A 23,768-nucleotide genomic window follows, 5' to 3' on the forward strand; every position below is an offset into this window, starting at 1 on the left:
TCGCCAACAGAGAGAGTCACCATGGCGACGGGCGCCGTGGCCGCCACCGCTCCCGGCGGGTCCGCCGTCCACGACGACGCCGACGCCATGGAGCTGGGCTCCAATCTGCTCCGCCGACGCCACGGCGGCGGCGTCCGCGAGGGCGAGGGCGAGGGCGAGGGCGAGGCCGGCGGCGGCGGGGCCGGCAATGCCAAGGAGGAGGCGGTCTCGGTGGAGCAAGCGTTCGCGGACAAGCCCGTGCCATCGTGGCGGGAGCAGCTGACGGTGCGCGCCTTCGTGGTGGGGGCGCTCCTCTCCGTCCTGTTCAGCGTCATCGTCATGAAGCTCAACCTCACCACCGGCATCATCCCCTCGCTCAACGTCTCCGCCAGCCTCCTCAGCTACTTCCTCGTCCGCCTCTGGACCAAGGCCATCGAGAGCATGGGCCTGCTCAAGCAGCCCTTCACGCGACAGGAGAACACCGTCATCCAGACCTGCGTCGTCTCCGCCTACGGCATCGCCTTCAGCGGTAAAAACTTAAAAGCCTAAACCCCAGTGCTTCCGTCATTAGTTTCTCTTTCTGCGCTCTCTTGCTTGTTAGATTTATCAGACAAACCAGTTTGGCGCATCACCTGTGGAAAGGCACGCTTTTGTTTATTTTTGTCTCTTATTATAGATTCTAGATTAGATCTATGACATGGTGGTATTCAGTAATCAGTACATGTATTTATCAGAAAAGTAACTTTTCACGAAACAGTCTTCAGATATCGATAAACCTGGTGCATGTTTCAGAAATTAATCGTGAGTGTGGGCAAGACATTGTTCCCTGAGAATAATTCAGATTTTGCATTGCCTGATGATCCCTACAACTTTTCTTATTACTTTTAGAATGGCATATTAAAACAATATAAAATCTCAGATCTCTGATTCACAAATTCCAATTGCAGGCGGGTTTGGCAGCTATCTATTTGGTATGAGTGGAACTATTGCTAAACAAGCAACAGAGGCCAATGATGCTCAGAATATCAAGGACCCTCACCTAGGATGGATGATAGGGTTTATGTTCCTCGTCAGTTTTGTTGGCCTTTTCGCTCTGGTTCCTCTGAGAAAGGTATATGCTTTCCGTTTCCAACTCTAATTCTCAATGTTCTAACAAACTTCCTATGGTTATCAACTGAAAGTCCGAAATAAACGTTTTCAGATTATGATTGTGGATTACAAGCTGACTTACCCTAGTGGAACTGCGACCGCATACCTCATCAATGGATTTCACACGCCCGAGGGTGCCGAGCTTGCAAAGTACGCAACATGAACTCTGCTAGCCTGTCATTGTAAAAAATCAGTGTGTGTTTATTGATAATATCGTCACATATTTCAGGAAGCAAGTTCGGACGTTGGGCAAGTACTTCTCACTTAGTTTCCTTTGGGCCTTCTTCCAGTGGTTCTATACAGCTGGGGACGACTGCGGATTCAGCTCCTTCCCAACACTCGGCCTTGAAGCTTACAAAAACAAGTCAGTATCACTGCATCCTGGTTTTAAATTCAAATAGTGGTAAATTGCCAAAAGGGTAGCTCCAAACTTATGTTAGACCACACAGTTATTGACTAATGCATTATTAATCTCTCTAGCTTAGTGATATGCTATTGTTCGGGGGGGGGGGGGGACTTAGTAGTCTGCTGTTTATTTGATATTTATGATAATGTTCTCCTGTTTTCCAGGTTCTATTTTGATTTCTCAGCTACTTATGTTGGTGTTGGAATGATATGCCCGTATATCGTAAATGTGTCTCTTCTTCTTGGAGGCATTATCTCGTGGGGAGTAATGTGGCCACTGATCAGCACAAAAAAAGGAAGCTGGTACTCTGACTCTCTTCCAGATAGTAGTCTACATGGACTAAATGGTTATAAGGTAAATACTTGGCCGTAGTAGCATGCAAACTATTTCTTTTCACAACTATCCAGAACTGACGGCGTAAAAGTGCAGGTGTTTATAACCATAGCAGTAATTCTTGGGGATGGCCTGTACAACTTCTTGAAGGTATTTATCCGCTCAATATGTGCACTCATATCAGTGTACAGGAATAGAAATGCAAACACGCTTCCTGTGTCCGAGGATGGCACCCCTGTCACTCCCATTGAAGCTGAGTCATTTGATGACAAGCGTCGTGTTGAGCTATTCTTGAAGGATCAAATTCCCAAGACAGTTGCATTTGGAGGCTATGTTGCTCTGGCAGCTATAACCATCGGTTGCCTCCCTCTCATCATCCCACAGCTCAAGTGGTACCATATTTTGGCTGCATACATCCTTGCTCCTATACTGGCCTTCTGCAATGCCTATGGATGTGGCCTAACTGATTGGTCCCTCGCCAGCACCTATGGTAAGCTTGCTATTTTTATCATTGGTGCATGGGCAGGTGCATCCCATGGTGGGGTGCTTGTAGGATTAGCTGCATGCGGTGTCATGATGAGCATTGTGGGAACAGCCTCTGATCTGATGCAAGACTTCAAGACTGGGTACCTGACTCTGGCCTCGCCAAGGTCCATGTTCATCAGCCAGGTGATAGGCACTGCCATGGGCTGTGTTATTGCGCCCTGTGTCTTCTGGCTGTTTTACAAGTCCTTCGACATTGGTGCTAGTGGTGGCGCTTATCCAGCACCTTACACCATTATGTACCGCAATATGGCGATCCTTGGCGTGGATGGCCTGTCCTTGCTTCCAAAGAACTGCCTCACACTGTGCTACATTTTCTTTGCTGTTTCCTTTGCCATCAATTTGATCAAGGATCAAGTGCCCGCGAAGGTTGCGAAGTTCATCCCCATCCCCATGGCAGCAGCAATTCCTTTCTACCTTGGGCCATACTTCGCGATTGATATGTTCTTGGGCAGTGTGATACTCTTCTTTTGGGAATGGAAGAACAAAGCTGAAGCAGATTCGTTCGGACCAGCAGTTGCGTCGGGCTTGATGTGCGGTGATGGGCTGTGGGCACTGCCCCAGGCTGTTCTGTCTCTTGCCAATGTGAATCCTCCTATTTGCATGAAGTTCTTGTCAAGGTCGGTGAATACTAAAGTGGACTCCTTCCTTGGGAACTAGCTAGTGATAGTTTGATCGAGTAGAATTATCTTTGTCTCGTAGTTGAAGTGGTTAAATAATTCTAGTCATGTAAATTTATTAGTATCATTGCGCAATTTTCGTATTTGTTTTAGTAGTCAAGCACAATTGGAGAAGCTGTCTGAATTGTTTAGTGCTGCAGTTGACTGGTTGCTCTCTCTGAAATGAAATGAAATTTTCATGGTCAAGATTGTCTCCTCTGAAGCAAGATTGCTGTTTATACTGAACCTTATATTTTGCTCAGATACACATGTGAAGCAAGATTGCAATTTGTTTTTAAATATATATTTAGTTTTTTAAGTAAAAGAATAGAAGTTGTTTTGGAGAATCAAAAGTACTAAACATCTGCATGCACTCCAAAATCACAAAACATCGGTCAGTCAGTGTGACGGTGATAAAAGGTGGCCAGTATGCCCCATTCTACTCTGCTTTCTGTATCTCTAGTGTATCGCTGGATGTTGCAGAATTGCTTGTCAGTGTTCGACAATTCTGGTCTGATCTCTGTGTTGCTAATCAGTACTCTTGACAATGCTGCATATTGTGAAGGCATCCTCTTCTGGGAACAATGTGGCCTCTGATAGTAGGCAACAAGAAGGGTAGTTGGTATGTGACAGATTCTCATTCTGGCCGTAGTCTGGCCTCCGGAGCTGTCATCAGTGAAGCGAACCAAGGAAGTCGGATGAATTTATTCGAGTTTTTTTGGGCAAACGTAGATCGTCTGGGTTCTACATGTTGGTTCTACGCGTTGAACCAAACATACGGTTGACCGAAAACTAACCTGAGGAGCGAGCCGATTCAAACCCATTCAGTAAGCACCCCAAAATTAGGACAGCAATGCATCTGGCAAACAGAGAGCATGCATGGAATCTTGACCAGAATTTCCGAGCTCCCATGCATGAATCTTGACCAGAATCTACAACCTCTGCCCGGCCACCAGATCATCTCAAACGCTACCCGCCCCTCCTTTTAGGATCCAGCAACCCCCACTGCCAAGCACCAGCCGAGTGACCAACAGTGTGTGTGAGACGGCATGGCGCCGGGCACCGCCAGCGCCAGCGCTTCCGGCGGCTCAGCCGTCCACGACAACGCGGACGCCCTGGAACAAGGCAGCAGCAGCCAGCTCCGCCGCCGCCACGCCGGCGGCCAACAGGCGGGCGAGGCCGGCGGCGGGGACGCGGGCAAGGAGGAGCCCGCGCCGCCGTCGGTGGAGCAGGCGTTCGCGGACCTGCCCGTGCCGTCGTGGCGGGAGCAGCTGACGGTGCGCGCCTTCGTGGTGGGGTCCCTCCTCGCCGTCGTGTTCAACATCATCCTCATGAAGATCGACCTCACCACGGGCATCAACCCCTCGCTCAACGTCTGCGCCAGCCTCCTCAGCTACTTCCTCGTCCGCGTCTGGACCAAGGCCATCGAGAGCTGCGGCTTGCTCAGGCAGCCCTTCACGCGACAGGAGAACACCATGATCCAGACCTGCGTCGTCTCCGCCTACGGCATCACCTTCACCGGTAAAAGCCCAAACCCGAGCCCTTCCCTCATTAGCTCATGCTTTTATTTTATGCGCCGTCTTGCTCGTCAAATTTCTGATGGCTCGTCTACCGTTGGAATGTTGGATCTTTATGGCCTAAAATCAAGTACTTGGGGAAAAGGACTCCCATTATTTTTAATCCCATGTTTGTTTTTACTTGTGAGCGGAAACAAAGAAAAATTACTAACTTAGATCGAAGGAAAAGCAGAGTAACTAGAAGGAAAAATTTCCTAAAATTGAAAATCTAAAAGACAAGAAAATCACTTGAAGAGATAAGATGAGTTAAAAAATATATATAAACAAGACAAGTAATCCTATTAGAGTCAACACAGACCCCTGAAACAAATAATAAAAATCATGAGGCGGATTTGATGAATGTATAAATAGAAAAAAAACTCAATTTTTGATTAGTCATTTTTTAAAGAATAAAAAGGATATATGGATTGTGAATCCCTGTAGAAACAAAGAAAAAGTTAACTAGGCTAGCAAACCGCAATAGAAACCAAAACATAGATGAAATATATGTGTTAGATGTGGAAAGATTATGATAGTGAACCCACCAAAGAGATAAAAGACAAAAAAAATCGTACAATTGGAAAGACTTCGACTGCAATTTTGCATACAATGATCTTTGAATCGATTTCTATGGATATGCCCAATCTATCTTTGTAATAACAATTTCCAGAGCAAGCACTACCTGGCGAACTGTTATGACAATGCAAGGAGTTACTACAAGGTATAAGTGCTGGAATTAAAATACAATTTACCAAAGTTAAAAGATTTGATGTCATGGAAATGGTAGCTGTAACATGTAACTTTAAGGAACCCATCATGAACCCTTTTCTCTTGCATAAATAAATGGAGCCTTAGGAATTTGCAGTCTTCCTTCTACAAATGTAACTTCTGAAATAAAGTTAAAATATTTGATTGATCAGGTACTTCAAAATGATTTATGGTAGAAGTGGAGGTCTTCTGTGTGGATGAAAAGCTGCATAGTTGGTACAGTTTGTCTGCTAAGTATTATAGCAACATCTGCTTGCACGATGGACTTGGCTCGTCTTCCAATTTTAAGATGACCAGCATTGCATACTGTTCTTGATCTGCCCAACCAAATCAAACCAGCAATGAATAAATTGGAGAAACTTAAACACCAAGAGACCAAGTGAAAGGTTTTACACTCAGTCACTCACCCAACTGCAGTATGCCACCCTTTTGAAGCAAAAGAAGCCCCAATTTGCATTCCTACAGAGAACCCTAGGAGTTAAATCCAAGTAAAATGAAATCAACACAAGCAAAAATAATTTCTCACCTCACTGTTGACACCGGATACTTGCCCACTAACGGATAACATATTAACATGCACTGTTGGCATGTTGCCATTTTGATTGAAACAATCTCCGGTGAAGGCTCCTCAAATAAAATCATCCTGTCCAAAGTGAAAGATATTGCTGCCTGTCCATCATAGGAAACCAGTTTGCCACAGCCCCTACCCCTGTTATCAGTCCTGTGTTACCTATGCTAGCCCCCCAAAGTGATTCCTGACTTTGTACAACTCAACCTATGCTTGTTGCTTGTCGGTTTTTCCATCATCCAATCCACAACAAATCGAATGAAACCACTTGAAATATCAATTAACATGGGGTATATCTTAGAAATTAGTTCTGAGTAGGCAAGGCATTGTTCCCTGGGTCATGGGCCATGCTTGTATTTTGAATAAGATTATGGATGTTGTTACTGACACAGAATACATTTAGATTTGACATTGCATGATGATTCCTACAATTTATTTTGTGGTACTTTAGCGTAGTGAGATACCCGTGACAATATAATTATAGCATATAGTTGTGATTCACAAATTCTAATTCAACAGGTGGATTTAGCAGTTATCTGTTTGGTATGAGTGGAACTATTGCTAATAAAGTAACAGAGGCCAATGATGCCCAGAATATCAAGGAACCCCACCTCGGATGGATGATAGGGTTTATGTTCCTCGTCAGTTTCGTTGGCCTTTTTGCTCTGGTGCCTCTGAGAAAGGTATATGCTTCCCTTTCCGACTCTATTCTTCCAGGACATTTTGCAAAAAGAAATTTCTATGATTATCAACGGGGATGCATGTTTTCAGGTTATGATAGTGGATTACAAACTGACTTACCCAAGTGGTACTGCGACCGCTTACCTCATCAATGGATTCCACGCACCTCAGGGTACCGAGCGTGCAAAGTAGGCAACATGAACTCTTGTCGCTCGTCATTATCAAAAATCAAACATTGTTACTGATAAGATCATATTCTATTTCAGGAAGCAAGTTCGGACGTTGGGCAAATACTTCTCACTTAGCTTCCTTTGGGCATTCTTCCAGTGGTTCTACACAGCTGGGAAACACTGTGGATTCGGGTCCTTCCCAACACTTGGCCTTGAAGCTTATAAAAACAGGTTAGTATAGATGTGTCCTTGAACAAAAAGACAACAAGCGATTCTAATGCCAGAAAGATTAGATCCCTACTTATTTATATAGTGACTATCACGGAGTGATAGACTAATACGTGCAGTATTCAGGTGCATCAACTAATCTATTTGGCTGAGGAGTTGTCTGCTGGCTATTCTCGATTTTATGATATTTCTCTCCTGTATGATTAGTCATACTCCTATTTTTCTTAACTTAATTGGCATTTTCCAGGTTCTTTTTTGATTTCTCACCTACTTATGTTGGTGTTGGAATGATCTGCCCATATATCGTAAATATGTCTCTTCTTCTTGGAGGCATCATCTCGTGGGGAGTAATGTGGCCATTGATCAGCACAAAGAAAGGAAGCTGGTACCCCGAGACTCTACCAGATAGTAGTCTACATGGACTGCAAGGTTACAGGGTAAACTATAATTTGGTCCTACTAGCAAGCAAGCTTTTGCTTTGCACAACCAAATGTATTACCCAGAACTGACGATGTAACAATGCAGGTGTTTATAACCATAGCAGTAATTCTTGGGGATGGCATGTACAACATCTTAAAGGTACTTGCTCGCATAATAGAAGCCTTCATATCAAGGTACAGGAATAGAAATACAAACATGCTTCCTGTGTCCGACGATGGCACCCCAGTCACTAACACTGATGCTGAGTCATTCGACGAAAAGCGTCGTGCTGAGCTATTCATGAAGGATCAAATTCCCACTAAAGTTGCATTTGGAGGCTATGTTGTCTTGGCAGCTATAACCATCGGTTGCCTCCCTCTCATCATCCCACAGCTCAAGTGGTACCACATTTTGGCTGCATACATCCTCGCACCAGCACTAGCCTTCTGCAATGCCTATGGATGTGGCCTAACAAATTGGTCCTTTGCCAGCGCCTACGGTAAGCTTGCAATCTTTAGTTTCGGTGCGTGGGCAGGTGCTTCGCATGGTGGTGTGCTTGTGGGATTAGCTGCATGCGGTGTGATGATGAGCATTGTGGGAACAGCTGCTGATCTGATGCAAGACTTCAAGACCGGGTACCTGACTCTGGCCTCACCAAGGTCCATGTTCATCAGCCAGGTGATAGGCACCGCCATGGGCTGTGTTATTGCCCCCTGCATCTTCTGGCTGTTTTACAAGTCATTTGATGTTGGAGCAAGCGATGGCGCTTACCCAGCACCTTACACCATTATGTACCGTAACATGGCGATCATGGGTGTGGATGGTTTGTCCCTTCCAAAGCACTGCCTCACCTTATGCTACATATTCTTCGCGGTTTCCTTCACCGTCAATTTGATGAAGGACCTGGTGCCGAAGAAGGTGGCAAAGTTCATCCCCATCCCCATGGCAGTAGCAATTCCTTTCTATGTCGGTGCATTCTTCACTATTGATATGTTCTTGGGCTGTACAATACTATTCATTTGGGAATGGAAGAACAAAGCTGAAGCAGACTCGTTGGGACCAGCAGTTGCATCAGGTTTCATGTGCGGTGACGGGCTCTGGGCACTACCAGAGGCTGTTCTTTCTCTTGCAAATGTGAAACCTCCCATTTGCATGAAGTTTTTGTCGAGGTCTGTGAATGCCAAAGTGGACTCCTTCCTTGAGAATTAGTTAGTGCTAGTTTGCTAGAATAGAATTATCTTTCTTTCATAGTAGAAGTGGTCAAATAATTCTAGTTATGTAAATTTAAGAGTGCCGCTGGGCAGCGGTCATATTTTGTTCAAGCAATCAAGCAGACAAGCACAATTGGAGCAGTTGTCTGATCTGCTTGGTAGCGCAATAGTACAATTGTCTGGTTTCTATCTCTGGAATTTCATTTTCGTGGCACAGATTGCCTCTTGTTAACCCAGGTCTTTAGGTATGGTCGAGTCTGATAGATATCAGGCGTGTGACCGAATGAATGAAAACAGGAACGGCCATCAGGTTCAGGTATGGAATCGGAGGATGGATGCCAGACGCCTGCAACGAGATGCAGAATGCAAACGTACCTTATTCGTGTCGAGCTTGCGTTTCCCCGAAAAACCTCCGAGTCCCGCAGGTTCGCCCCCTCCCTTCCCGTCGGCCATCGGCCACTGCTTCCGAACTGCCCTTGCGCCACCAAACCCGTGAGCAGCAAGGACGCGGAACGGCGGAAGCGGACATAGCCTGGATGCGAGAGGCGGAGCCGGGAACAGCTCCGGAGATTCGCCGCCCCTCATCCGCGCCGGTGCTGGTCGCCGGGCCAGCATACATCGCCGCTGCGGTGCGGCGGGAGGCGGCCGCTTGGCCGGCGCGGGTGTGTGGTGGGCTGCTTTTTCGTTGGGCCTTACAAATGGCAGAAACGGAGGCCCAAACGATCATGTAGGAGGCCTTGTGGGTTTGGATCTGCGTGCTTCACCACTCGCAGGCACAAGGCTGGGCTTTGTTTGGTCCGATTGAAGCCTGAACGGGGATCCCCAGTCTGCAGCAAACGAAAAATCACCTTCTCAAAAAAAAAATCAAACGAAAAATCACGAGCTCGCTTTAATCCTCGCCCTGGCGTCTCGGCTGCTTTGTTGCTCCTTGCGAGACCAAGAGCTGCAGCATTTGTCCTCACGCAGCCATGGTTCGCTTTTCACGATGCATAGCTCGCCGAAACTACTGGATGCTGCTGCCGGCTAACAATTCCCAAAGCACCAGGCTTCAGCTGTCAGGATTCCTGAAATTACGCACGATAGGTGTGCATATTTCTGGCTACAACCAAGGCATTTCCAGCCTCCTGGCTCCTGGGTTGCTTGCTCCGAGGCTCCAGTGCATATATGTCGGTGGCTCTCTAGTGCGTTGCAGGACTGACGTGCTTAGTAACTGAAGATCAGCTCATAAGTTTCGATCGTAGCTTAGTGGAAATCGCGAAGCCATGGCATCCGCCTACGAGCCGGCGCAAGGTGACGCCGCCGGTACGGGCGGCGACGTGGACCTGAGCGAGGTGAGGCAGAGGAGCAGCAAGCCTCAGAAGAAGCCCAACACGGAGGCGGGCGACGGCGACGAGGGGAGGAGCGCGGCGGTTGGCGGCGGCTGGGAGGTCACGGACTCCATCGAGCGGGTGTTCGAGTCGGAGCCCGTGCCGTCGTGGCGGGAGCAGGTGACGCCCCGGGCCCTGGCGGTGAGCCTCCTCCTGGCCGTCGTTTTCAGCCTCATCGTCATGAAGCTCAGCCTCACCACGGGCATCATCCCCTCGCTCAACGTCTCCGCCGGCCTGCTGGGCTTCTTCTTCCTCCGCGTCTGGACGGCGTCCATCAAGAACCCAGGGCGGCCCTTCACGCGCCAGGAGAACACCGTCGTCCAGACCTGCGTCGTCGCCGCCTACGGCATCGCCTTCAGCGGTACCGAACTACCAATACATCGCCAGCTCTGCTCTGTTCAAAGCTTAAAATTTGTCTTTGACTCTTCCGCCATTGCAATGCTGGGATCAGGTGGATTTGGGAGCTACCTGTTTGGCATGAGCGAGACGATCGCCGCCCAGGCAGCTGAAGAAAACAATGCGGACAACGTGAAAAAACCCAGGCTGGGCTGGATGATAGGGTTCCTCTTCCTCGTCAGCTTCGTCGGTCTCTTCGCTCTCGTTCCCCTGAGAAAGGTGAGTATGGATCTATGATTAGCTAGTCCTGCGACGGCTCGCCGATACAAATGTTTCCTGATCACTGAGCGGATCTGAGAGAGCAACTATTTCTGCTTCAGGTGATGTTCGTTGACTACAAGCTAACGTATCCGAGCGGCACCGCGACTGCTCACCTGATCAACGGATTCCACACCCCAGACGGCTCTGAACGCGCCAAGTAAATAGTAGTACTAGTACTAGTACGGCGACATATGCTTGTACACTGACTATTGCAGCCATCACAAGCTCCGATCCGTGATCACAAATCTATTACAGGAGCCAAGTGTGCACACTGATCAAGTGCTCTGTGGCCAGCTTCCTTTGGGGCTTCTTCCAGTGGTTCTACACGGCCGGGGACGGCTGTGGATTCGAGCAGTTCCCTCACTGGGCCTGGCAGCTTATCAGAACCGGTATCTGAAACATTCACTGAAAATACATCCCTGTTCTCCTTGTTTCTTTCTGAAACCAGTAACCTGCCCATGTCTTCAGTTCCTTCAGTTCACCTCAGTTGCCGCATGAAACTACCTCACTGTCTTCGTGTTGTCAGGTTTTACTTTGATTTCTCGACGACCTACATCGGTGCAGGAATGATCTGCCCGCACATTGTGAACATCTCAGTCCTGCTCGGAGGAATCCTCTCATGGGGAGTCATGTGGCCTCTGATAGCCGAGAAAAGAGGGAGCTGGTTCGGTGCAGAACTTTCAGACAGTTCACTTGAAGGAATGCAAGGCTATCGGGTACTTGTGTGCCTGCCATTGAGATTTTATTACCTTCTGTTGAATGCATCTAATTCCTGATCATGTTAAAAAGGGGACTTCAAGGCGATGTTTGAATTTGATTTAAGCCAGGCTATCCGAACTGTTGCAGGTGTTCGTTGCCATTGCCATCATACTAGGAGATGGCCTCTACAAGTTCGCCATGGTGCTCCTGCGTACTGTCGCCGCGATAGCAGCGTCAACCGAGAAGAAGAAATACTTCGGTACCCTCCCCGTGAACAGCGACGAGAGAACAATCTCCGGCGACGGCGCCGCTCACGCGACGCCACCCTCGTTCGACGACGCTCGCATGACCGAGTTCTTCCTCAAGGACCAGATCCCAACGCCGGTCGCGATCGGCGGCTACGTCGCCATCTCCATCACCGCCGTGCCTCACCTCATCTTTCCGAAGCTCAAGTGGCACCACGTCCTGGCGGTCTACCTGATGGCGCCCGTGCTGGCCTTGTGCAACGCCTACGGGATGGGCCTCACGGACTGGTCCCTCGCGTCCACCTACGGCAAGCTCGCCATCTTCATCTTCGGCGCGTGGGTCGGCAAGTCCCACAGCGGCGTGCTGGTGGGGCTCGCGGCGTGCGGCATCATGATGAACATCGTGTCAACCGCCGGCGACCTGATGCAGGACTTCAAGACCGGCTACATGACCCTGGCCTCGCCGCGGTCCATGTTCGTCAGCCAGGTGATCGGCACCGCCATGGGCTGCGTCGTCGGGCCCAGCGTCTTCTGGCTCTTCTACCGCGCGTTCGACGGCGTCGGCACGCAGAAGAGCGCGTACCCGGCGCCCTACGCGCTCATCTACCGCAACATGGCCATCCTCGGCGTCGACGGCTTCTCCAAGCTCCCGAGGCACTGCCTCACGCTGTGCTGCGTCTTCTTCGCCGGCGCCATCGCCCTCAACGTGGCCAAGGACCTGGCGCCGAGGAAGGTGGCCAGGCTCATACCGCTCCCCATGGCGATGGCGATCCCGTTCTACATCGGCTCGTACTTCGCCATCGACATGTTCCTGGGGAGCGTGATACTGTTCGCGTGGGAATGGGTGGACAAGGCCCAGGCTGACGCGTTTAGCTATGCCGTCGCGTCCGGCTTGGTCTGCGGAGACGGAGTATGGACTCTGCCGCAGGCAGTGCTGTCGCTTTTCAATGTGAAGCCGCCGATCTGCATGAAGTTTCTGTCAAGAGGTGTCAATTACAAAGTGGATGGCTTCATCGGAACATTGACTTAGAAACCGGGGAAGAAGCCACCTTTGCACCACACACACACTCTGCTCTGAATTGAGTGCCATGCTCTGATTAAGGTTGAAACTGTTATACTACCTTGCATTGAGCACCATGCTCTAAGTAAGGCTGAAAATATTATATCCTGCAATGTGAAGACTGCAAATGAACATTTGTTATGGTGAACCACTTAGCACTGGAAACAATACTGAATAGTACATGATTGTGACAGCAAGTATTGGTTTCAACAAAAACTTGTTATATTCACATTCACATTTATTCTCCGAACTGAGTATAGTAAACTGTGTTACCCTGTATTTGAGTTCTGAAGTCTGAACATGACCAGTCAATGGCCAATCATGCCCATTGATATTTATTCTTTACATTACAGTGGCTATCTAAGAGTCACATATATACCATTCAGATCAGATAGCCAGAAGGTTACAAACCATCAATCTACTGCTCAAAACAAATGGTCGTAACTTTCAACTTGCATACCAGCATCATTTTGGTAGCAGTATCCGGCATATTGACTGCACTCTATGTAGCATTGCAAGATGAAGCTCCATCTGTAATTCAATGATGCCCAATACTAATTCACTTAGGCGCTTTATCCAGGGTTTTCTTTAGATCAAGAAGTTTTGACCATCTTTGGCTGGAACTCTTCTTCCTCTGGTTACTACCATCTGTGATTTTTAAAGATATACAATCATGACAAAGATCTTTACATTATCTGCATCACCAGCTGAAATAAGTGCATTAAATTTGAACAGGCACTTACATTGCCATACGACTGTAGACTTTTCACAGGCCTCCGAACAGGAACTCTGGATATATTGTAGATATACTGATCAGCAACATAGCAGGTAGCTTCATTCCAAAAGGAAAAGGAGTAATATAGCAGTAGTAAACACTAATCAACATGGCATATTGTAGCGTGTAATTAGGGCAATTGTTTTCACCTTAGCCGATGCCGTTAATCGTACAGTCTCTTGGATTACCGAGTCAAGATCAACTTCCTCTCCTGGTCTCACATAGATGACCTGTTAAAGGTGGAAAGAAGCTGTAACAATATCCTCACACTGATGTGTGAATGCAGGTTCAGAAGTTGGGTAGCATTGTATCTGAGTAGTGCTACTTCAGAACTCATACCGACGGATCGCTGTCACCGAGATATGGCAGCCCGCTCTGATCTCTCCTTGATGAAGACAGAACCGTGAGATTGAATTTCTCATCGATCTGTGGAGTGCAGAGGAATATCATGTCAGTGGTTCTATAACGCGATCTAATACAGAACTGGGTAATTGCAGTATCTTAAATCGTATCATAAAACGGAGAGGATTTCAAGTGACAGTACAGTACGTTTGTGCAGTAGGGAGAGGAGCAGGAATCGCAGATTTTTCTGAACGATGTCAGCACTCGCCCTTTTATAGACATCCCAAACTGTGTATGCTGAAATCAGACAACACAAATACAGTATCAGTTCATCATCTGAATACCTACTCGATTACCTGCTGACACTGCAGGCTTCAGGAGAGAAAGAGCACCCATGGCGTAACCGTAAGCCAAGGCGATTACCTGCTGAACTAGAAGGTGCACGAGCACGTCGGCGTCCCTCTGCCCGTCCTCGATAAGATCGTCCAGGCGCAGCTGCCGCATCGTCAGGTCGAAGTCGCTGCTCCACTGGTCCCCTCCGCCGCGCGCCGTTCCGACGGAGACCAGGCTCTGCCGCGCGCCGCCGGCTCCCCTCCGGCGGCTCCTCCGGGCGCTCTGGATCGAGACAAGCAGCACGGCACGGGATGAGCTGCCGCGGACCACCCGAGCAAACTGCCGCGGATGAACGGTACGCTATGCACCTGTGCGACTTGCGCTTTCTTCAACGGCTCCGTCGGGTAGGCATCGTCTTCGGTCGGAAGCTGCGCGTACACGGCGAGCGTTCTGCACCGGGCGCCGCGGCTTCGGCCGCCTGGGAGCGGCGTCGTGACCGGATTCAGCGGCAGCCTCAGCACGTGGTTGCAAGCTCTCGCCATGATTCCAGGCTTCGCAGGGCAGCGGAGCTTGGTCCAGGCTCCGCTGCAGGGGCGCTCAAGTCCTGAAGCTGAAGATACTACTGTTACCTTATCAGCTTATCGTTTGCTCCGCCGTGGCGCCAGTGACATGTGGCGCTGGTTCAGGTTGCTGGGTTTACGGCTTTACTACACGGCGTGATGCCCTACGTTTGAATAAATTACATGTATGCCCTCCTTTTTTTATAAGCATAATACATACTCCATCCCTCCTAAATTATAAATTATTTTAATTTTTCTACGTACATAAAATTTGCTACGCACCTAGATATAACATATATTTAGACGTATAGCAAAAATTATGAATCTAGAAATATCAAAACGACTGATAATTTGGAACGGAGGGAGTAATAGCATAAATTACAATATGGTGTCATGATTCATTAAATCAAATAATACACAGCGTAATGGCATGATGAATTCCAACTGTAACTCTCAAAAGTGAGAAAAGTGAGAAATGAGAGCGCCCTCCAGAAAAGTCATTTACAATCGCCGAAACAACATCGTTAGGAGCCGAATTCACCGCTGCTGTTCGTCATCATGCGAATAATTTTTTTTTTTTTTGCATTCCCTTACCACCGTTGTTGTCCATTCAACTGTTTCTTCTGCCTGCTGCTCCTAGCTTTTCGATCACGATCACATTACCATCCCGTCCAAACACCCAACTCTAGTGTCATGCCACACTATCTCCTCTGGAGCCTCCTCTGTATGACGGCCATTAATTGTCCTCCTGTAATTGTAAAACTCTAAAATTCTGCCAAACCTCGCAACCATGTTGCTTTTCACACTGACCATCTACTTCTATTTTAGAGGGACGATCATTTCCTCCATCCCAAAATAGGTTCGTTTGTATACTCGATAAATTTTAATTACTTTTCTCTGAATGAAATACATACGCAAATAAGGTAAAAAAAAGTTGATTATTTTAGCACGGAGGTAGGAGGAGGTTATGAAACAATGCTCTTCTCCTAATCGGGTTGGGCTAGCAAACAAAACCAGACATTTGTTAGCCCTTGGAATCCATGGCCAAGCCGGGCCAAAGGGTGGCTACGAGCCTACGAGCCTATCTATCCACAGAATCAAGGGTTAGAATTTAGGCCGGTACTGTACGGCCCAGCCCGACATAAGAATCGAGCACGCGGGGCCCGGGCTTCATCTCAAGTCTAATCGCGAGCAAAGTCGTGTCACTCAAACGGTGGGAGAGGTAGATCGTCCGGCCACGATCCGTCTAGATTGGGATTGGGATTCCCGATCGCTTCCGCCCCGCCGAGGGTTGGGAGTCGCTGCGACTGCGAGCACATGGAACACGCCAGGCGCCTTGGAATCCCTCCTCACCGCCGTCGTGTCAAGGCAGCTGGCCGCTTCTGGGCGGTTGGGGGAGTCTGCGACCTGCACGCTGCTGCTCTGTCCGCCCGGGCGTCGCTGCTTTTGGCGCCGGGCGGCCCGGGGGCTCTCCACCAGTCTATCTATTCGGAGCCCTTTACGCTTTTCGGCCTTCAGGAACAGCCACTCCGGCGAGCGATTCTTTCCGGCGACCATCTGGACGCGCCGGCCAATCCCCGCCCGATCTTCTCCCCAGAGGAAAGGATAGGCCATAATCGCGTAGCTAGTTACGTGCACCGGCCGTGCCTATTTCTCGCTGACTCGCTAGCACTTTTGTAAAGGCGTGCGTGCGCAGAGATCACGTGGCTACGCCCGGTTCCAGTCCGACCACGCCTCGCCGCGATCCTATTCCGCGCGCACTGGGCGAGCACTGTAGCTTTCGCGGCCGGCTCTTCTGATCTGCGTGCGTGGGGTGGGGAGTAGTGGGAGAGGCACATTCCGGCCATCGGCGGCCGAAACTTTCCTGTCGGGGAGAAGGCGGGTACGGTGAAACTGAATCCAGTTGCAGCGACACACGTGGCGAGAACCAGACAGGTTACAGGTTACCACTCTAGATGCGGAGGATGACGGTGCCGTCACTCACTCAGGTCACCACTGTAGCTGAGAGAGTGACAGTTCGCAGTCGCAGTGGCTCGTGCTCAGCAGGGATGACAGTGCCGTTACTCACACGGCGCGGTGGTGCAGACAGGGGAGCGAGTCAGGTTCAGAAAAGCGGCTTTTGTTTTGTCCAGTGTCGTCGTGATCCATGCACCATGCTTTTTGTAACCTCACCTGCGTGGTGTTACGCTGCATGCTGTATCGGATTGCGCACGTGCTCAGCTTCTGACGAGTGCGATTGCAAGTGCAATGCTGAGTAGACCTACTGAAACAGTATCATGCCATTGGCAGTTTGATGTCTTGCCAGAACGAGATTTGGCCATTGGTCGTTTTGCTACCATGGATCACAACCGTTAAAAGTGGATAATGTACATGTACGCCATACGCTGCATAGATCGCTACAACACGCTGTGTATCTGCATCAGCAGCGGGTGGCTCTCCCTCCGGATCTCGTCCACGAACGACCCGACGCTCCGGTCCGCCGCGCGCCGCGCCTCCGCCGCCACGACGCGCTCCCGCAGCGCCCGGACCTTCTCCCGCAGGCGCTTCCCCTCGCCGCCTTCGTCCATGACCCTCCCGATGCCATCCCTCACGTCGCCTCGCGTCACGCCGGCGGCGAGTCGGAGCCCGATGCCCCACGGCCCCGTGATGTAGGCGCAGTTGATGAACTGGTCCCCGGACACCGGGTAGCACAGCAGGCGCACCCCGTGGCGGACCGCTTCCAGCGTGGAGTTCCAGCCGCAGTGCGTCAGGTAGCACCCGACGGCGGCGTGCCGGAGCACGTCCTCCTGCGGCGCCCAGTCCACCACCTTGCCCCGCCCGCCCGCGGCCGCGCGATCGGCGAAGCCCTCGGGGAGCCCCGCGCGCCACGAGGGGTCCCGCTTGAGCGCCCACAGGAAGGGCCGGCCCGTGGCCTCCAGCCCCAGCGCCAGCTCCCGGACCTTGTCAGGGCCGATCGACCCCACCCAGCTGCCGAACGAGACGTACACCACCGACCCCGCGCGCTGCGCGTCCAGCCACGATATGCACGTCGAGTCCGCGCGCCACATGCTCGGGTTCTTGTCGTCGTCATTGTTGTTGCCGCAGCACGGCGGCGGCTGCTGCTTCGTGCGCTCGGCGGCGGCGCCGCCGAGGCCGCCGGGGAGCAGCGCCGGCCCGACCGGGAGGACCTGCGGGCCCTGCCGCGCGAGGCGGCGCACCACGTCGTCCGCGCCGGCCTCGCCCGGGAAGGAGTTGACGAGGACCCAGCGGAAGCCCCTGGCGCGGTGCAGGGTCTGGAGCCAGAAGGCGAACCGTGACCTCTGGGTGGCCGGGTCGCCGACAAGCCACGGCAGCTCCCCGGCGCGGAGCTCCACCTGCGCCGGCAGGATCTTCAGGCCCCGGATCATCGCGTCGTCGTCGGTCGACTCGCTCGACGAGATCGGTGTACCTTCACGTCAAGAAAAAGCACGAGCGGTTAGTTCAGCGGTAGTACACAGAAAAAAAAGCAGCAACAAGTACGTGTACATGGTAACCGTGCAAGATTCCTAGGCAGGCTCCATGTGGCCAAGTACGCGTCCGTATTGCGCTACGCGACGACGCGCTCGATCGCGACGATCCCCGCGCGCGTCGCGAGGCACCACCACCGACCGCCGGTCGCCGGAGCTGCCGGTGCCAGTCCCGGTCACCTCCGGTCCGCGCCGGAACGTGTTCAGCTCCGGCGGCCTCCGGGCCAATCGGCCTGGGGAGGGAGGACGAGAGCGTGCTCGGTTGTCGTCTTCCCCCCGTCCAGATGCCAAGTGCACTCGCCATACTGATAGTAGTGTGCTATTGTTATACCAGTAGTAGGAAGATTATGCATCCCGAACTCCCCCATTTGGGGAAAATGCCATGTCGTCAAGTGCAGGGGTCAGGGCCACTTTGCTCCTCGTGCCAGCGTGCCACGGACTCCAATCCGTTTCGTGCCAGCGTGCCACCGAAGCACGGAGAATCGTGCTACCTCCAAAAAGGGCCGTGAAGACATGTGGCATTTTTTTTTCTGTCCGAATTATTCTTCGTTATCCACTCTGGATCAACGTGCAGATGCTCAGGCGCATTGCAGGAGATCGTGCCGGAACAGAATGATTACTTCTAAAAAAAACACAAACACGGAAAAGAATTCTTTTCATTCCATCAAAAAGGAAAAGGAAACAATCATGCTGGAGCTGTAAGGTTGAGGACTGGATAGAGGCAGGAGCACATCACGTGTCGAGTAGCTCCGATGGGGAGAGATCAACTTTTTCCGGGATGTGATCCTGCTGGGCCAAAACTGAGCCTGAGACGCACGGCGAGGCGCACCTCAAAAATGGCAGGGAGGAACGTGGATCGGGCCCAGCCAGGCAGACGGATGGACCGGATCGGATGCAGAGCAGAGCGGTGGTGGTGGGTAGGCCGGATGGAGACCGCACGGAGGGCCCGACGCCAAAAGAAGAACGGAAAAGACGGGCCCCTCGTCCCCTCCTCGCTGCTCGCCCGGTCTGGTCTCTCTCTCGGCTGTCGCAACGTTGAGCTCAAGGAAGAAGGTAACAAGCTTGGCAAGTCTAATCATGCGACGTGCCACTCCACATAAGCAGCTACTCCATAAAGCTAGTGAGTGATTGGGTGATGCAGCTGGCAGGAACATTGTAAGGGGCCCGAGTGGTACTCGTACTTTTATTGTCACATGCTCCAATTGGACGTACCATTTTTTAAATTTCAAGATGAAAAAATGCTACTCTATATAATTTAAATATACAGTGTACTGGGCAAGGTTGTTTGTATTTTTCTGCTTCAAAAAAATGGTTTTTGAACTAATAAGCTTGTCCTAGTCATAGATTTTGAAACGGATGGATTCATATAGCAGGTGTAGTGGCATGCATTGGCTTACGGCTTACCTTATTCTTTTGCTTACAGTATTCCTCTAGAACACAACTGTAGGCTTGCATGAAAGCAAGATACTTTACTCTGATCTTCATGGTTTTCATTAAAGCCTAACAATTTCCACTTTGTTCCGAGGTGGATATACACTTCTGACTTCTTTACATTACTTTGCGATGTGCCGGCTGGGTGGATTGTGTTAGTGAGTGGAAATCCCAGATGTAAAGGAAAGATGCAGCACTTTTATCTGAGGAAAATTATGTGGCAACTACCTCTACCTGAGATAACGGAGAAGTTTAAAAGAGAGGGTTTCTCCTAGACAATGCATGGCAACATCTCTACGTTCGCAGGAAGCCTTTGTATAGAAACTACTAGTTGGAGCCTACGATTCAGGATCCTGCCTCCCGGCACGATCCAGATTCCAGAAGGATCTCGACCAAGAGTTTTTGCATGCCAAGCATATGCGCAGGTGAAGGGAGCTCCATTGTTTTTGGTTTCCCCCATCGCAAGGTCAACTCTACCATGTTACATGTCCGGTGCAACTCGGAACACGGAAGCTGCAGGGGCGCGTGCGTGCGTGCGGATGTATCAGGATGTGCGTGAGTGCGTGTTATTATATATCGTACCGGATTCCGAGATGAGGCCCCTCTCGATGAGCTCCGGGATGGCGGCGACGACGCGGTAGCTGGCGAGCATCGCGGGCCAGAACCCGGCCGCCGGGACGCCGCAGCGCGCGGCGACGGGGACGGCCCACGACGCCAGCACGTCGACGACGACGCACGCGACGGCGGGGCCGCGGCGAGACGGCGGCGGCCCCGCCAGCATGCGCTCCAGGTGGGCGGGCATGTGGTGCTCCATTGCGTGCACGATGGCGGCGAACCCCGGGTTGGCGTCGGGGCCGGAGCCGTCCTCGATGCCGCTGGGGATGGACGCGAGCGCCACGCCGGCGCCCGCGCAGCCGCCGCCGGAGATGCGGCGGTGGATGAAGTCCGGGACGGCGACGGTGGCCGCGACGCCGTGCGCGGCGAGGGCGCGCGCCAGCTGCAGCATGGGCGTGACGTGGCCCTGCGCCGGGAACGGCACGAGGAGCACGGCCGGGTGGTGGGTCACCGCCTCGGCCCCCATGCGGATGCGGACGTCACCGATCAGCTAGCGTCGTCCGTGAACGGAGGCGAAGGCTATGTATGCCCTGCGGAAGCTTATCCTGGGCTTCACCGTGGTCGATCTGGGTGGGCGTGGTGGCGAGGCCCCGAACGCAGCGTGCGCAAGGTTTTTTATAGCCGCGCCCCCCGCTGGCTCGCCTCCCCGTTTGTTTATTGGAGGCGCTTCCATTCCATCCACCATCTTCCGAGGCACTTTACACTAACAACTCGGCGGCATACATCTCACCGGGTATACCAGTGCAGTTATAGGTGGCAACGGATAAAATCCGCACGGATACTAACTTTGTAAACCCGTACCCGTGTACTAAAATCCGTACCTGCATCTACACCCGCAATCCGCCACGGGTACGAAATAATGTCCGTAACCGCTATCCGCGGATATCCGCATACCCGCGGGCACACCCGTGTACCGCCGGCTCATTAGGAAATCAAGCACACATTACATTTTAACAGCAAATAAACACCATTTATTTAACGAAACAAATAAATCTGAGCATATAAATGAACTAGTCTCGTACGTAAATACATGATACATCACACATTAACATAAACCCTAAATGAAGTCGGTTTAGGACCCACATATCAGCCGCTAAATCGTATTTGGCGGGTTTGTAGATGCGGATATTATTTTTTCAAACCCGTTAGCAGATATCCGTCGGATTTAAGGTTGTACCCGCGCCCGCACCCGCGGGTATAAATGCAAACCCGTATCCGCGCCCGTCGGGTTTGCTATCCGCGGGTACATAGATATTCTGTACTGTTGCCATTTTAAGTGTAGTGTGTCGCATAGCGCGCGCAGCCTCCGTGTGGCTCCGTATCGCTGCCAGGTGATTCGAAGATTCGTCGCCGGTTTCGGGGGGCGTATAGAAAACGAAAGTTAGCTCGGTCGCGCGTTCCCGTCCGGCGGCGACCACGGCGAGCGCCTGGCCGCCGGCCGGTAGCAGCAAAGCACGCGTGCGCGTGGGGCTCGCCGAGGGCATGAGGCATGTGCCGAATTGTAAATGACTCGAGTATGTCAGTTGTGTGGAATTTGCATATGCCTCTGCTCTTTCTCAAAGAACGCGGGGGGATGTTAGCTGGTCAGAAAGTCAGAACTCAGAAAGCCTCTACAAACCCCGCAGAAATCGATCAAAATACAAACCCGGCCTGTTTTTTTAGACCAGAGACCCTCCAGCCCAGTTTTACTGAAAGCATAAAAAGTGTACTAGGGATACCAGTTTACATGCAGAAGAGTTTCTCCAAAACTCGTACCAACAAAGCTTTTGCTGCCGTGCGAACTAAGGTAGTTCAGCTGGTAAGGTTTCTCGTGGTGGAATCTGCTCACCCGGGTTTGAGTTCCCGACTCGGCACGGATATCTATATTTTTTTGGATTTATTTCGGGATTTAACCGGCGCTATTCTTTCACTGGTAGACGACGTGCCCGTCGACAGTTAGACGTCAGTTGTGACTTCGTCAATATCAAGAATCAGCTGGCTCAATCTCTCGAAGATACTCATAGGGATGGAGTTATCCGTTGACAGTGAGACGTCAGCTGTGACTTCGTCGATCTCAAATCTCAATGATCAGCCGGCCCAGTTTCTCGAAGATATTCATAGGAGTAGGTTTGCGTACACGTATATAAACGTCTGCGTCTATACTGTGTTTCTAAAAAAATCTTTGCTGCCGCAAAAGCTTTGGTAGAAAACAAAAAACACCCTCTCCAGAAACTGAACTGTCTAAAACGAAGAAAAACAGGAAAAGCTAAAGACAACATCTACTTGTTGTTCCAACAAACTCATGCTTCATGAGTTATCAAAGACGACAGGCGGAGCTTCAGTCCCTGAATCGCTTCGGTCACCTGGAGCTGCTTTTCCCTTTTGCATAGGAAAGACACAAACCTCAGGTGAGGAGATAACAATGTTATTATAGATGAAATCGGTCGGAGGATTTCTCCAGGCGGATGGCGGATTGCACCCGCCTAATCCTAGTTTAGTATGAGTTCGGAAAAGTCATGGAATGCTAGATCAAGAGGCGTAAGAATATGGAAAGCACACAAGGGTTTAGAGTGGTTCAGACCGCCGGAGCGTAAAACCCTATCTCCACTATATGTTGTATTACTTGTGAGTTTAGGAAACTTGTACGTTCGTGGAACTTGAGAAAGCTTGAGTTCTAACGTGTGCGCTCTCCCTTTTATAGGCTCAAGAGGAGCGCGTACACTGAGCAGGATCCCGACAGGTAGACCCGGCGATATATTAAATAACATACATATTGGAGCCTTAAATGCTACAGATTCGGAAATCTTTCTCTTCGGCTCCCGTGCGTATCCTCTACCAAGGTATGGTCATGTGCCGTCTCGCTAGTACAGGGTGTGGGTCAGTGACATGCATAGTGAGAGACGTGCTGTCACTGTAGGGTCAGTTCCCGCTGACAGGCGAAGGGGCTATGTTGACTTGCTGTGTTGTAGCCTCCGCTCACTGTAGCAGCGCACGCCGCGGTCCTCCTGCACCAGGTCATAATACCCCTTCGCTCACGCGCGCGGCGCTGTGATGTGACTACACGCCGCTCGCCCGCGCACACGGTGCGGTGATGCGACACGCCACCTCGGTAACTTGCGGGCTTACCGTGGTATCAACATACCTGCCCAACGTGTCAGTGGGCAGCCCATACCCTGTCATGGGCACGCGCACCCCCAACCACCCACATTTAATGCGGTAGTTGGGATGGCTTCCCGCAGAAGGCTGGCTGCCACCGGACACATGGCAATGCTGTTTTAGCGGCCGCTTCCCCAGGGGTACGTGGCGGCACCGGACCTCCTCTCCAGTGGGAAGGGAGGTCCTGGCCGCTCTGGCCGGCACAGGGTCGCAGACCCCTTGGGAGTCCGGCTTCCACATGTAGGGGGTCCAAGACCACGCCGCGGTGGCCCAGACCCGCAGTAGCCGTTTCTGAGGATCTTGCCCTCATGGGTACATGGAGGCGCCAAACCTGCTAGAGCGCGGGGTGAGGGTCGGAGACCATGACTCCAGCTGTCAGGCTTGGGCCGTACG

At 51.1% G+C, this 23,768-nt stretch overlaps 4 protein-coding genes, 1 long non-coding RNA gene and 1 pseudogene across 11 annotated transcripts; 3 read left to right on the plus strand and 3 right to left on the minus strand.

Moving 5' to 3' along the window:
• Nucleotides 1-84: 84 nt before the first annotated feature.
• On the plus strand, nucleotides 85-3,249 carry LOC112900967 (probable metal-nicotianamine transporter YSL11). Its single transcript, XM_025969761.1, has 6 exons — nucleotides 85-508; nucleotides 927-1,090; nucleotides 1,181-1,278; nucleotides 1,358-1,492; nucleotides 1,699-1,888; nucleotides 1,964-3,249. The coding sequence occupies exons 1-6, from the start codon at nucleotides 88-90 to the stop codon at nucleotides 3,068-3,070; spliced, it is 2,115 nt and encodes a 704-aa protein (XP_025825546.1). The 5' UTR covers nucleotides 85-87; the 3' UTR covers nucleotides 3,071-3,249.
• Nucleotides 3,250-4,118: 869 nt separating this feature from the next.
• On the plus strand, nucleotides 4,119-9,007 carry LOC112901606 (probable metal-nicotianamine transporter YSL11). 2 transcript variants are annotated; one of them, XM_025970557.1, is made up of 6 exons: nucleotides 4,119-4,590; nucleotides 6,481-6,644; nucleotides 6,679-6,830; nucleotides 6,909-7,043; nucleotides 7,288-7,477; nucleotides 7,566-9,007. In XM_025970557.1, exons 1-6 carry the CDS (start codon nucleotides 4,119-4,121, stop codon nucleotides 8,667-8,669), a joined length of 2,217 nt encoding a protein of 738 aa, XP_025826342.1. In that variant the 3' UTR covers nucleotides 8,670-9,007. The 2 variants fall into 2 exon arrangements, with proteins under 2 accessions (XP_025826342.1, XP_025826341.1); XM_025970556.1 differs by having other exon boundaries at nucleotides 6,733-6,830.
• Nucleotides 5,427-9,351, minus strand: LOC112901607. 5 transcript variants are annotated; one of them, XR_003230329.1, is made up of 6 exons: nucleotides 9,047-9,351; nucleotides 6,787-7,030; nucleotides 6,573-6,666; nucleotides 5,920-6,036; nucleotides 5,801-5,852; nucleotides 5,427-5,710 (listed from the first exon to the last, which is right to left on the minus strand). It is a non-coding gene; the product is annotated as an uncharacterized LOC112901607 (long non-coding RNA). The 5 variants fall into 5 exon arrangements; XR_003230331.1 differs by having other exon boundaries at nucleotides 5,920-6,102; XR_003230330.1 differs by having other exon boundaries at nucleotides 6,763-7,030.
• An 867-nt stretch (nucleotides 9,352-10,218) lies between these two features.
• LOC112901605 lies at nucleotides 10,219-12,735 on the plus strand (annotated as a pseudogene).
• A 215-nt stretch (nucleotides 12,736-12,950) lies between these two features.
• On the minus strand, nucleotides 12,951-14,814 carry LOC112899975 (large ribosomal RNA subunit accumulation protein YCED homolog 2, chloroplastic). Of its 2 annotated transcripts, none has more exons than XM_025968660.1 (7): nucleotides 14,518-14,814; nucleotides 14,240-14,431; nucleotides 14,024-14,113; nucleotides 13,814-13,900; nucleotides 13,624-13,704; nucleotides 13,443-13,531; nucleotides 12,951-13,347 (listed from the first exon to the last, which is right to left on the minus strand). In XM_025968660.1, exons 1-6 carry the CDS (start codon nucleotides 14,689-14,691, stop codon nucleotides 13,466-13,468), a joined length of 690 nt encoding a protein of 229 aa, XP_025824445.1. In that variant the 5' UTR covers nucleotides 14,692-14,814; the 3' UTR covers nucleotides 12,951-13,347; nucleotides 13,443-13,465. The 2 variants fall into 2 exon arrangements, with proteins under 2 accessions (XP_025824445.1, XP_025824444.1); XM_025968659.1 differs by having other exon boundaries at nucleotides 13,443-13,488; nucleotides 14,518-14,812.
• Nucleotides 14,815-16,973: 2,159 nt separating this feature from the next.
• On the minus strand, nucleotides 16,974-20,706 carry LOC112901000 (UDP-glycosyltransferase 82A1-like). The gene is made up of 2 exons (XM_025969799.1): nucleotides 20,208-20,706; nucleotides 16,974-18,136 (listed from the first exon to the last, which is right to left on the minus strand). Exons 1-2 carry the CDS (start codon nucleotides 20,704-20,706, stop codon nucleotides 17,106-17,108), a joined length of 1,530 nt encoding a protein of 509 aa, XP_025825584.1. The 3' UTR covers nucleotides 16,974-17,105.
• Nucleotides 20,707-23,768: the final 3,062 nt, after the last annotated feature.

The sequence above is a fragment of the Panicum hallii genome, chromosome 7 (genome assembly GCF_002211085.1).
Source record: "Panicum hallii strain FIL2 chromosome 7, PHallii_v3.1, whole genome shotgun sequence".
NCBI lineage: Eukaryota > Viridiplantae > Streptophyta > Magnoliopsida > Poales > Poaceae > Panicum > Panicum hallii.